The sequence below is a fragment of the Clavelina lepadiformis genome, chromosome 7 (assembly GCF_947623445.1).
Source record: "Clavelina lepadiformis chromosome 7, kaClaLepa1.1, whole genome shotgun sequence".
Classification (NCBI taxonomy): domain Eukaryota; kingdom Metazoa; phylum Chordata; class Ascidiacea; order Aplousobranchia; family Clavelinidae; genus Clavelina; species Clavelina lepadiformis.
This window is the reverse complement of record NC_135246.1, coordinates 17,678,144-17,691,992: the sequence shown is the minus strand read 5'-3', so window position 1 is coordinate 17,691,992 and position 13,849 is coordinate 17,678,144. Positions and strand designations below refer to the sequence as shown.

The following is a 13,849-nucleotide window of genomic DNA, read 5'->3' as shown; positions in this document are numbered from 1 at the left end:
ATCACGACAACTAGACCAATTTTTGACTGGTGCATCAATCTCCGCTTTGGACAAACAGCTTGAGTCACTTAAAAATGTGCTGTTATTATATTTAAAATGAATATTTATAAAAACGTTAGTATTCGTCTCTTTTTATGAAAAGGGAATAAAGTTAGGTTACATGCTGCATGTGGTTTAGGACTTCAACTCAGCAGTCATGAAGTATGTTGAAATAGCTGGACTAGGATGTGGTTTCTTCGGCGCAGCTGGGTCGTTGTGGTGTTTGTTGGACCCTTGTTGGAAGACCACAAGCCAGGACTTAACTGTCCAACCTTACGACGTATGCTACGGGATTTGGGAAGGTTGTCTTCTTCCGTCGGACGGAAGCTGGGTGTGCGACGGGTACTTTGGAAAAACTATTATCGACCAACACGTGAAAGGTAGGTTATTTAAAAGAAAATACGCTGTCCTAAAAGGCTTGTTTTTTTACCAACCGACAGATAAACTTAAGAAGACCATAATGCGTCCAATAAGATACGACATGTCATGCCCCAATAAGGTGGTCAGGGTTTCAAATATATTTGCTTTTATGTTGCTTGAAACTAAAATAATCTACAATTCGAAATGATTGGCTACTAACTTAGTGTTTGATGCGTTACAGCTCGCCAGCACTATTGCAGAGCCGGTGCAATTTGTGCAATTATTTTGATGTCTCTTGCTACCTTAATTGGAGGTCTTGGGAGTGAATGCTGCAAAATCCGGTCTTTTTCTTTGGAATCCAAACCTCGGTTATGTACGGCGGCCTCACTCATGTTTTGTGTTGGAGGTTTGTTAAAACTTTTACAAATACCCAACCTTTTATTTTGAACATATCCTACTAACTGCTGCATTTACATCAAGGCATATTGGTCGGGTCTGCGGGTTTGTGGTATTTGACGGAAATCTATTTGGACCGCATCAACTATTTTCTCTCAGAAGCCCCGGGCTTAGGGTATACGCTGGGTCGCGCTATATACATTGCTTTGACGTCGGGTTTCTTGGGTATTGTTGCAGGTGAGTTGAAACTGAAATATGAGAAGCCATTCTGGCCTAACTTGTGAAATCTTTCCTTAAAACATAATTGCTAGATGTATGTTAGCGAAATAGATACAGCTATATTTGTAACAAATATTTTTTGCCGGTCAAAAACATATTGGGCTTTTTCATTGAGTTACCATACTTTGTTTTTGGTCTCCATGGTTAGTGGCAAAATCGTAAAAAATAAATATTAGGCCTACTGTTTACAGTCATTTTCCTAGTTAGTTTTCACCTAAATTTTTCTCTCTCAGCGGTGTGCTTTGGGTGTTTCTCTTTAAACGGATACTGTGTGAGAAACGAGCCGTCTGTCTTTCATCATTCGTCGGGCAGCAAGGGACGGACAGTAATCAGGCATGGCTACAGACCAAATGATGACAGACATAGGAAGTTTTCACCGAATCGAAACACTGAATACGTGTAAATATTTATCATTGTTTATTTGAACCTGTTTACACGGTTTGATAAAGCTGCATTTTTCTACAAAACAATAAAGAAAAAAAACAAACATGTAATTCTTTCCAAAAAGATTTTTCCGCAAATGAAAGCGGTTTTCTTGGAATGTTCGCTTCGCGAGCCCAACAAAAACCACTAAAGACGGTTTTCTCACACAGAGTTAATCCGCTCAGGACGACCTTTCCTGCTGTGAGATGATTATTTCTCATAGTTTAAGCCAAATGGCAACGGCGCTAACGCGATTTTAGGTATTAGGGTCGTTTAAGTTTACTTTCTTCTGGACGAAAAGTTTCCTGCAGTTTTTTTTGCGTCACGTTTTTTTGATTAGTGCGAGTGGGTGATTTTACATGTGAAAGGAGCAGGCAACTTCATTTATGTGCTGTAGCCTATTTGGAAAAATAAACAGGTTGACATTAGAAAGCATGCGATTTTGATTTTGACATGTTAATACCAGAACCACATTACCATACAAAAATATTTTAATAATTTTGCGGTTTTTCATGGAACCGTTCGGCGTTCGCAAACTCTTTGCCATTAAGGTTTGTTATTAGGAAGTAACCGAAATGGCGCTTCCTTATTTACAGTTTATCTATTTTTCCCAACATACTGCGGCATGCAGGCGGCTTATTGCGATAAAACGGAACTAGCGGAAATGACGCATTCAGCTCCTCGCTTGATTGATTGTTGGCCCATCTGTTTTAAAATTACTTTTTTCCAAAGTTTCCTGGCCTAACGAACAGTACAGGCCAACAAGCGAGGCTTATATGTACCAGTTCGCGTCATGCCGTCAACGACAGCCATAGTAGCAAGTGCTTTCAGGCTTTTGTGTACGTGAGCAATGGGCATTGACTTGACTTTTTCGGGTTGCCACTCAGAAAAGCGCAGGATGCTGTCCCGTTGTTAAAAGAAGAACTAACTGTTCTGCTTGCAGTTATTCATAGCACAGCGGTGTCAGTTGCTCTCCATTGTGCACCATTGACGTACACAATGGTTTTGTGATGAAAATCGCTTTTTTGTTGGCACTTTGCACGTACTGTATATAATATAATAATGTCACTCGCATTTAAAGTAATATGCGTTCTCGTGGAACCTTTTCGATGAAAGTTTTCCGTGTAGACCAAGGATATGTACAGTTTGTGGTTGCGGACTTAATCACTTGTTCATGTTTGCAACAGATATGTCGTGGTTAAAACGTACCTGGAAACGATTATTAACAGTTATTAGACGAGTTAGCTGTCAGTTGTTAGAAGATAGCGTACAGTAATACGCGGACAGCCGCTCTGGACAAAATTAAAACCGTTTGGTCTGTGTGAGAACTTAATTTACCACGGTAGTTCAACACAGACCTTATAGCAAGCCGAGCTGATAATCATGAGTAATCTGACACTGACTGGATTATGTCGGTCGAACCCTCTCGGCCGATTTAGAAACAAAACGAAATCCTCTTTTTCTCGGCGATAAGAACCAAAGCATTGATGAACTTAGCCTAATTTAGCAACCGTTTCGGTCAAACCTAGAGTATACAACCATTACTGATGCATTGAGAATCATTATCAATGCACTGAAGGTGCAATTAATATGCAGTATGTTTGTTGGCATTTTGGCTTTTTGTTTTTTCTGCGCATAAGTCGATACTTTTATTTTCTAATTTTTTCCCATGATTTTTTCTACAATTGAGCCTAATTACTACACACGGGTGTATGTTATGTGTGCAATCTTTCATTTTGGTCCAACTTGACGTTTCAATCAAATGATTTCCGGTTTTATATTTTATGCAAAGCTTAAAAATTTCAGCTCAGTGCGTTTGCTTTAAGGACTCTCAAATTTAGGAACGTATAACAAGATTAATCATACGTTTCATTGCTACTTCAATCGATTCAACAAACAGACTGTATCGTTTCAAACTGCTTGCTAACTGAGTGTGCAATGCCGCGATACCTGACCACCAAGCTAATGTCGCCGATAATTTAATAAACGATAGTCTGCGCTTAATTTCCTGTATTTCGCAAAATATGGATGATGGCTCACGTTTCATATTCCTGCGCCTGCCACATACGAAAGGTGGCACGTTTGGAAAAGCAATCGCGGCTGCAGGGAGGTCAAAATAGAATATGTTGAAACATCATTCATGTTGGTCTATAGCTCGAAATCCCTGGATGTTTAGTCGTTTCAATGTTCAGCAAAAGTTAGCATGCGGCATATCAGGCGATAGGAAAGCAAGTAAACAGTTTTATACAACCGCACAGAACCGTAGCCAGTCAATACTTTACAGAATCCACTTAAAGCGGAATGAACAAAAAACTAATTTTATTTTAAAGCTGTTTGGGTAAAAGTATTGGTAGACGCAAGTAGAGGTGATCATGACGAATTGCCGAAGCCGGGAAAATGTCCAAAGTTAATTTGAGTGAAAAAACAAGCACCGAAGCAACTGACGAACAAACTCCGTTGATCCTGAACATTGAATACGAAAGTGACGGACAGGTGGAACCTGCCCAGGACGACTCCGCTGCGCCACTTGCCGGCGAAGAAAAACCTTCCGATTTGGAACCGTTGGAAAGCGATAAGACGCCAACGAACTTAACCCCACAACCGACTCCAAAAGCCTCTTCTACTCCGCGTACTAGCGACACTACCGTTGAAAGTGCTCGAAAATCGTTAGACGGGTTAACAGAAGAACAGTTGCTAGAACTTCAAGTAAGTTCAACTGCACATAATCAAGGTCACGCTTGACTGATTTGCATGAGCTGATTTTTGCATGACGCGAATGACGCAGAGTTTAGTTTTAAATGAAAGCGTTTGCCAGTGTAGAGTAAGCTGTGTGTAATTATGTAGACACGTGGAGTGAATGAAAAAGACGAAGACAGCTTCGAAAAACAGTTCCAAACACTTTCTGTGTCAAGGTTTGTAAGATATTTGTAAGTCTGGTTCAACCGAATGCTAAAGACAGACTCTGAATTAAAGATGTGTTTATCGACTAATTCTTTAGATGCATGAGCATAGGAAAGGCAAAATACCATTTATGTCAGACTGTAGCCCTAAATAAGTTAAAACGCTGATGTTGTCATTTCCTACATAAACATCCGCGTAATTTTGAATTATGAAATCCAGAACCGACATATCTTCCAGAGGCACACCACTTCCATTTACTACGGGTCTACCCAGTGATCAAAAACACAAGGTGTGACAATCACAAATATAACGCTAAATATTTTTGATCTACTTGCCTCCATCTAACTGACGCATATCTTTATTTTTATGTCAGGAAACCCTGGATAATTCAGAAGTCGTTCAACTTGTAAAGGAAACGCCTACAACGTCTCAAGTGATTTCACGTAAACTCGACATGGGTAACAAAGATTCGAAAGGACCAGACCGATCCCATCCAAAATATATTATCACTGAAGAACCCCAGGTGCCGTAGAAGTGAATTATTTCGGTTATGGGCTACTTCTTCTTTTACTACTTCATTGATAATATCATAATCGATAATGATATAACTCCGTTGTCGGCCTATTTATAGCTTCGTTTTTCCTGAAAGTTTGTTTTTGTAGCTTCCGTTATTAATGAAGTTATGGTTTCAAAATTCTATTCCGTGGTATCAGTCAGTTTCCGTCTTTACGTCGCAGCACTTATAGGCTGGCTGCCTTATGTTTTGGTTAATGATCTTGTTCCTACTGCCGTGTCCGGTTAACGCTGACATTTTTTGCACAAGAACCTTTGGAAAATTTTATACATTTGAAAGTGTAAGTTAAAAAAATCTTATTTTTCTGTCCGGAACAGCGCCAGAAGATCCAGGAATCTGAGATCACTGGCAACTGTCGTCCCTGGTCGGATCACATCTACCACAAGCTCTTCCTGGATACCGAGGGAAGACACGCCAGTTTGATGGTGCTCAAGTGTGAAATCTCTTACGTAGACGTCTTCACTGACGAAGAACACTCGCTGTACAAATGCCGATTTATAGGTTTGTAAGACTTTATAAAACTCACGAGATCAATATCAAGAAATGGAAGCTGTTTTCGCAATAATGTTACAAATAGACGTTATCCGAAGTTCATAGAAATCTTATAGCTTATTTGCAGGTGGAAAAGCGGACGGGGTGGCGCAGCTGTTCGTGTTTGACATGATGAAGTCAGACTGGGAAGACAAGATACCGCAGTCCCAGGCTATTGAGCTTAACGTTGATATCGTCATGAGCTCGTCTCCCATCCATGTCTGCTCTGAGACTTTTCTCAACCTCTTGCAGCTAGAAAAGGTCATGGAGTGGGAAAACAAGTCGCCCTAATTTAGTCCTGAACCTTTTGAAATTTAAATTATACCTAAATATCAACCTATCAAATGCAAGTCATGTGGCCTCTAGGCTACTTTAACTTATTGGTAGCTTAGCGGTAATGACAAGTTCCTGCTAGCATGGCGAGATTCTGTAAAGTGCTGTTGGTAAAACTTTCGCCTGTTATTTATCGGAACAGACTTACCTGAAACGTCGCCACTTTGACGGCCAATTAAACGTCATGATTCGCTTTGCGCATGCGCACGGGTGGGATGTGAAGGATGACGCATTACGGGAGAGAATACATGAAGGTAAATATCCTCTTAATCTATATTCAGCAATAGCTCGGTTTTATCAATTAAGTTTTTGTGATAAACGCCATATTTATTCTAGCAACACTTCGCTTGTTGAAAGCGCCTGCCGGGAATAATACATACAAGTGTACAGTGATAAAACAGAATAAAATTTTCCCAGGTTTGCGTAACTTGTACCGAGAAGGAGTTACTCTCGAGGTCATGAGCGCTGACGTCATACTCCAAGAAATGGGAGTTGATGGGATTACCCTTACCAACGAAGACCTGATTGATCGATACATCGAAAAACGTCACACTTGGAGACCCCATGGTATAAAAGTAAGCTCTGTGCGTTGTCAATGTCTGTATAGTTTGGACTGAATAGTTTGGTTGGAGAAGGTTTCACTCGTGCTATGCAAAGGGTCGTGTGATTTCTGGGTGGCTGCCCCCTAATAAAACTACGAAAATAAACAAACATTGTAAAGGTTGCATCAAATTGTTTTAACCGAACCATTTGCGAGAACAACGGAAGAGCTAGTTTGTTTTTAATGGTTTCGTTGTATTGGGTGAAAGTTTTTTTAAATATGGCCACCATGTCTTGTGCAGAAATCACCCGGCCCTAGCACCGACCCTCTGGTTGACACCACGCCACGTGACAGGACAGACTCTAGTGCATCAGAGGAAGACTTTGAATATATCGCTGAGGATGATATGTATCACGTTTTTCTATTGGATAAAATTGATCAGATTTTAGCCAATCAGTACTCGAATGCCAGACCAGGTTGATACTTGTGCAATCAAAACTGAATATAGCTTTCGAAACAAGCAGACGTTTGCGTTTGGTTATATTTTTATAAATCTAATGATGTCACTCTTACTTCGTTTCTTCTGCACAGTTTTACCCTACATTTGTTATTTGTGCAGTTGTCCGAAAGCTCCCAAGAACCGGAAAGCAGCAACCAACAAGAGTTGTCAAAGCAGGAAGCTCCCAAAGCTAGTGACACAAAACGAGGCGCAGCAAAAACGTCAAAGCAGTCACAGGAGTTGGCGATAGATTGTTATCACAAGAAGCTGCACACCACCCTTTGGAACATCATACAAGACACAAAACGGATTCAAGATGTTTTGGAGGAGACCTTGGAGGACAATTAAATTGAAAAACAAAACGGTATCCAGTCATTAGCAAGTGACTTACAGAGTTTTTCTTTTATTCATTGCTATGTACACAGTGTTCCTCTGTAACTTGTAAATTTAGAGTTGTTATTCCTAAATGAAACTGCAGCTTACCTATGATTTCGTTACCTATACTAGTCTAGAATAGACGGAGCTATCGAGCCTATGTTGCAAATAATCAGGGACTGATTCCAATAGAGAAATGTTAAGCTGAGGGGCAAGTGCAAAATCAAGTCGAAAAATCAAATAAAGTGTTGCCGGGAAACATACTGGAGAACTTCAATTGATGTATTTTTACTATTAAACCTACGCTAGATGCTAATCTACAGCTAAGCCTAGTCTGCTACCGTTAACTGCCGCAAAGACAACAGTGCTCCCCAAGAATACGTAGACCATCCTACTACATATCTGAACATGAGGAGTAGTTTTCCATTCAAAAAATTTAGTCGTTCCACCCCTACCACCATCCTTGATTGAAACAACAGCAATTAACTATGATAATTTCTCATTGTGAAGTCATATATGTTGCCATACATCATAATTAGCAGCAATTTGAGACACATTTCCGACATTAAGGACTTAACCAAAAACCACTACATATTATTGAAAAACAAATTCTCCGGTACATTTACAAACTAATATTTTCCGATTTAAGATTGACTTGTTTTTGAACTCGCCCCTCAGTTCAAATCATGTTTGATGGCGCACATTACGCAAATTTGTCGAACTTTCGTTATGATGTCATACGGAGTCGAACTTATTGATCTAAAGTAGATGAATTCAACACATAATAATCCATGTTCCTGGTTTGCTAAATGTAACTGGCCTAAATTGTGATGTTATTGACCTAACGTATATAGACGGCGTGGAAGTTTTTGACCTAACGTAGATCAATTTTGCTACGTCAGAATACGAGTCGTCACTTACGTCTTCGTTTCAGGAATGGATTCAACTCATAATAACCGATGTTCCTGGTTTGCTAGATGTGACTGGCCTAAATGTTGCAAAAATTATTTTGCTTTCTATCCTGGTTTTGCTGTTTTCAGTGTTATTTTCATGTAAAACAAGTTATCGAATGACAGTTTTCAGCTGTCATTCGCCCTTATTTTGTTCGCTTGGCTACAAAATATATGAAATCTGTGCAGAAATTTTGTCTGTCATCATGATTTTGACAAACTTATATGTCGAATGTATATGCGGTATCGTTGCAATAAAAACAGAGAATTATATCGCAATTTACAACGTGTGCCTATAGCCCTAGCCCTAGCCCATTCGAACAAAACATGAACAGTATACACTATACAAAATTTTGCAGTTACGAACGAAAGCTTACCAACCTGGACAGAAACCATTTTGATGAATAAAGTTTAGCTTTTTAAACCTTCATTATGAAGATCGTATGATACCGTGATATTTAATGGCTTTATACGCTTAATTATAATAGATAGTTTTTACAAACATTAACAACTTATTGAACGTTTTTGATTGTACAAAGAACTTAAATCAAATTTATATGCTGTTCGTGCACCACTACTCAGCTGTAAAATTAAACCAAATGTGGGGAATGCAAAAAAATATACATAACACCAAATTAAATGTTTCAAATAAATTTATGAAATATTGGGACTAGAAAGCTTTGGAATTGTTATGAAAAACAGTTGTTATAAAAATCCGTGTTTGTAAACCGAAGAACGAGGCCCGCAATTTTGGAAAATTTAAATTATAAACAAACTCAAAGGCAAAGTTATAAAAGGTCACCGCTGGGTGGCGTGCCACTGGCAGGATACTTACGAAACTAAGCTAGAAAGATATGGCATCATTTGTCTCAGTATACCATGAGTCCATGAATGATGATGTGGTAAATACATGGTAGGTGGTTATAGATGGCAGCATAAAGGAATATGCGGAAAGCCTCTCTGAACAAAAATCCAGTAGAGAATAACCAAACGAAATGCTTGACTGTAGTGACTGCATATGGCTGTCAACATTGAGAAAAATAGCAGGCAGGAAGAAAAATTCATCAATCTATAACCGCTACAGTATCATTATCACGGATATAAGCGTTACTGGTCATTATTTGTTTTTACTATACGTGTGCTATCGTTTTTGCTCTTTTTGTCCGTTATAACTCGCATCTTTCAACGTTTTCTCCCTCATGTTTTTCTTTTATTGGGCCTGGTTATTGAACATGGACGCATGTTATCTTCACGTTATTTGACTTTGGTCCAACCTGACTTTTCAATCTAAATGTTTACGGTTTCATATTTCATGCGAAGCTTAAAAAATTCAGGTCAGTGCGTTTGCTTCAAGGACACTCAAACTTAAGAACGTATAATAAGCATTATCATACGTTTCATTGCTACTTCAATCGATTCAACAAACAGACTGCATCGTTTCAAATTGTTTGCAAATTAAGTGTGCAACGCAGCGAAAAATAACCATTATGCGAAGATAGAGCTTAAATGAATTGTATTTTAAAAAGTATGAAGGGGATGATTTGGGCTCACGTTCCACATAAGAACCTTTGCCGCATAAGAAAGGTAAGACATTTCGAAAAGTAGTAGTACCGTATTACAGAATAGACAAAAGAGAAAGAGCTGGAACAGATTATTATCTGTATGCAAACTTCAAAGTTACTGTGTTTATTGTTCACTGTTTAAAGACCACTACGAGGTTTAACGGATGATAAAAATAACATTTAAACGACTTTACAGTACCGCACAGTTGGCTATAGCTCGTCAAGACCTCGCAAGTATCCGTAAAAGTAAAATAAACACACGATTAAACTTTATTTTCAAGCTTCTTGGTTTAAATATTCTTGGCTGTAGCACGTAGAGGCGCATAAAATCCAAGTTTAGCTCAAGTGGGAAAGCTGTAGGGGTCATGACCCAATTCAAAGAGATAGGCTTTTCAATGCAAAGTACATTAAATCAAGACGCTACTGTCGCAAAACCACATCATAAACCTCCTCTGAATTTCGGCTTGCAACGAGATCTAGGTTATGACTGCCTACAGTTTTCATTTGGACAGAACTCTTGTACTCAATTTTCTATAACAACTATAGTTGGTATACCTAAACTTTACAGCAAGTTTTGAGCTTAAGATTTTAGGACAAATACTCCAAAATATTAAAAATTCAAACCCACACCAAAATTACAACTATTTGAAAGAAGTAATTCATCCTAATTATGAAGCTATATATATAGCTGCAATTTTTACAGGTATATTAACTTAAGAAAAACAACAAGGTATGTAAAGCAATCGGTGGTTCTATTGCTTGTGAATAACTTATTTGCATATATTCAAGTTATGAAATCTAGTAATGACATGCCATCCAAGGCGGCCGAACCGAAACCAATTGTTGCGAGTCTACTTAACGATCAGCAACACCAGGTTTGAAAATCCAAGGCCAAAAAAATTTTATGTATTCGGTTTCGTGGCTTGACAACACTCATGCTTTTCTTCATTTTATGTTAGGAAACCCTGAATAAATCAGAAAGTATTGAGCTACAAAAGGAAAAGCCGACAACGTCTCAAGTGATGTTGTCTAACTTGGACTCCTGTAGCAAAGATTCGAAGGAACTAAGTGGGTCTAATCCGAAATACATCAGCAACGAAGATAAGCGGCAGGTGACGAAAAATTGTTTGAATTAATTACATACGTCGCCGTTTAGATCTGGTGGTTTTTCATTTGCCAAGAATAACTAAAATGGAAAACATCAACACGACTCTGGGTCATGGAGTAATGCATAATACGTGCAAACAGGCTGCTCCGCGCAGGTAACGGCAGACGGAGCAGTCAGATTTGGCATGCTGGTATAGGAGGTTTGTTCCTCCCCTTTATTCACAAGCCGCTAGAGCGCGCCACGCTTTAATTGTCAAGAGCTTAGCAGAATCGGTTGACATCGGTAAGTTCATGGTTATACAGCACTGTAATCCACCGAACGGGTCGCAGTGATGGTTAAGTCGTCGGCGTGGTATAATAATGGGAGAACGGCAAATTAGTGTAAAAATAAGTGTTTAGATTTTAATCTTCGGGCTTGCCTGTTTGCTAGGAAAAGCTTGAAGTGGAAGCAGGTGAAATGCTTCCATTTCCGACAAACGAATGACAGAATAGCTTTAGCGAGCCAGTGGATCTATTGAGCGTCACCAACAGAATGGTGGCTGCTTTGTTAGAAGCTATATATGCCGTCGACGTTCAGCTACAGCAGTGTCTGTCGATGTTTCTTCTCGGCTTTGACGATGTCATGGCCTCAAAATAGGGTGTTTTGGCCGCCTGCTGCTGGACAGTCTGGGCGGAGCTTTCAAAATAGAAAACTTATTCCTGTTATTTGTCATTGATAAGAGCAATGAGGGTAATCCTGTATAAAAGGTCGTTGCTTGAAGTAAAGTTTTTACGCGCTCAACTTCCACTCAACTAATAGTTTTTGGTTACTGTCGTTGGTACATTAGTTACAGCATAGTTACCAAACCTATAGGTTTCAAAATTTAAAACTGGATGGTTTTCATTAGTCTATTGGCTGCACATTAATCATAGCCTTATGTTTGAATCTTGTTCAGCTTATGCTGAGTTGTTCCGAACAAAACTTTGGTTCATTGCAAACAATTTTTTGTTTTTTATTTGTCTCTGAAGCAGCGCCAGAAGATCCAGGAATCTGAGATCACTGGCAACTGTCGTCCCTGGTCGGATCACATCTACCACAAGCTCTTCCTGGATACCGAGGGAAGACACGCCAGTTTGATGGTGCTCAAGTGTGAAATCTCTTACGTGGACGTCTTCACTGACGAAGAACATTCGCTGTACAAGTGCCGATTTTTTGGTTTGTTGAAACTTTCTAACTAATTTAAAAAACGATTAAAAACATCGAAGATAATGAAATACAATGTGACCAAGTGACTTTACTAGACACCCATCGACATCTTATAGATCTTCTGCAGGTGGAAAAGGGGACGAGGTAGCCAAGTTGTTGGTGTTTGACATGATGGAGTCAGACTGGGAAGACAAGATTCCGCAGTCACAGGCTATTGAGCTTAATGTTGATATCGTCATGAGCTCGTCTCCGTTTCATATCTGCTCTGAATCTATTATCCACCTCTTGCAGCTGGAAAAGGTCATGCTAAGCAGCTACAAATCGTTTTAACTTTAGTCGGGAAACCAATAGAAATTGTAGAGTGACCAATGCTTTTTAAATGCAATTAATGTGATCTATTAAAGCTATAGGTTACTTATTGGTCGGTTAATGCTAGTAGCTAGCTAATGGTGTGATCATGTGAATATCTTTTGGTAAAACGTTCGTTTCGTGTTCATTGAAACAGACTTACCTGAAACGTCGCAATTTTGACGGCAAATTAAACGTCATGATTCGCTTTGCGCATGCGCACGGCTGGAAAGCAGCGGACGTCAAAATAAGAGAGAGAATCCACAATGGTATATACTATATACCTTCGGGATGTAAATGTACTCTAAAAGCCTATTTACACCGACACAATGCCACTATGCTTATTGTGTATACTCGAAATAAAAGCGTAAAACCAAAACATTTTATTGCTGTCGTCATAAAAGTAATATTTATCCTACCTTGGTAGTAGTCTACCTACTGCGTCTATTTATCCTACCTACTGCGCATTAATTTCCACCTCCCATCAGGAGCAATCCAAGATCAACAGTAGCAACACATAACAATAATTTTCCAGGCTTACGTAACTTGTGCAGAGAAGGGGTTACTCTTGAAGTTATGAGCACCGACGTCATATTGAAGGAAATGAGGGCCGACCACATTAAAATTACCAACAAAAATTTGATAACTAAGTACGTCAAAAAACGTCAGGGATGGAAACCCCAACCAACAAAAGTAAGTTATCTGTGTCTTCATCTCCCTTGTTGTTACTGAATGGCTAATTTTAATGTTACTTCGTTGTCACGGCTCAAGGTAATTCTCATTGCACACATGTTATTTGTGCAGTTGTCCCAAAGCTTCCAAGAACCGGAAAGCAGCAACCAGCAAGAGTTGTCAAAGCAGGAAGCTCCCAAAGCTAGTGACACAAAACGAGGCGAAGCAAAAACGCCAAAGCAGTCACAGGAGTTGGCGATAGATTGTTATCACAAGAAGCTGCACAACGCCCTTTGGATCATTATAGGCCTACAAGACAAAACAGACTCAAGATGATTTGAAAGAAACATTTAAATCTTAAAACGAAACGGCATCCAGTCATTGGCAAATGATGTAGTCTTTTGTTGCAGTTCTTCTATTTTTTGTCTCGTACACAGCGTTCGTTTTTGTAGCTTATGTATACAGTGTTGGCAAACGAAAATATAAAAGTTCCCTGAAAAATAATTTCGTTTTCTGTGAGCGGACGGAGCTATCGAGCTTATGTTTTGCGATCAGGGCCTCCGGTTCTGATAAAAAATAAAGTAGCCAATATCTTTGCAAATAAATTAGTTTAAATTTGTGCAAAACAATTATTACAAAAAAATCGTATTTTCAAAACTATTTTTCTAAATTTCTTGTGAATTTATGTAAATGTTATGATTTAGCAAACTAAACCTAATCAGATTTATCTCCAACAAAACCTTACAAGACTAAAATCAACTTTTTGCATAGCC

General features: G+C 39.0%; 3 protein-coding genes across 6 annotated transcripts; all 3 read left to right on the top strand.

The window, feature by feature from the left end:
- The first annotated feature begins 145 nt into the window (after window positions 1-145).
- LOC143465577 (claudin-2-like) lies at window positions 146-1,552 on the top strand. The gene is made up of 4 exons (XM_076963949.1): window positions 146-419; window positions 641-805; window positions 880-1,032; window positions 1,308-1,552. The coding sequence occupies exons 1-4, from the start codon at window positions 197-199 to the stop codon at window positions 1,475-1,477; spliced, it is 711 nt and encodes a 236-aa protein (XP_076820064.1). The 5' UTR covers window positions 146-196; the 3' UTR covers window positions 1,478-1,552.
- A 2,258-nt stretch (window positions 1,553-3,810) lies between these two features.
- LOC143465583 (uncharacterized) lies at window positions 3,811-13,427 on the top strand. 4 transcript variants are annotated; one of them, XM_076963959.1, is made up of 10 exons: window positions 3,811-4,203; window positions 4,342-4,409; window positions 4,618-4,687; window positions 4,772-4,921; window positions 5,290-5,473; window positions 5,592-5,764; window positions 5,979-6,090; window positions 6,254-6,411; window positions 6,679-6,853; window positions 13,209-13,297. In XM_076963959.1, the coding sequence occupies exons 1-10, from the start codon at window positions 3,895-3,897 to the stop codon at window positions 13,280-13,282; spliced, it is 1,473 nt and encodes a 490-aa protein (XP_076820074.1). In that variant the 5' UTR covers window positions 3,811-3,894; the 3' UTR covers window positions 13,283-13,297. The 4 variants fall into 4 exon arrangements, with proteins under 4 accessions (XP_076820074.1, XP_076820073.1, XP_076820076.1 ...); XM_076963958.1 differs by lacking the exon at window positions 13,209-13,297 and adding an exon at window positions 6,997-7,205; XM_076963961.1 differs by lacking the exon at window positions 6,679-6,853 and having other exon boundaries at window positions 13,209-13,427.
- Window positions 10,955-13,136, top strand: LOC143465139 (uncharacterized). Its single transcript, XM_076963310.1, has 6 exons — window positions 10,955-11,025; window positions 11,301-11,322; window positions 11,879-12,065; window positions 12,184-12,356; window positions 12,562-12,673; window positions 12,940-13,136. Exons 1-6 carry the CDS (start codon window positions 10,955-10,957, stop codon window positions 13,134-13,136), a joined length of 762 nt encoding a protein of 253 aa, XP_076819425.1.
- Window positions 13,428-13,849: the final 422 nt, after the last annotated feature.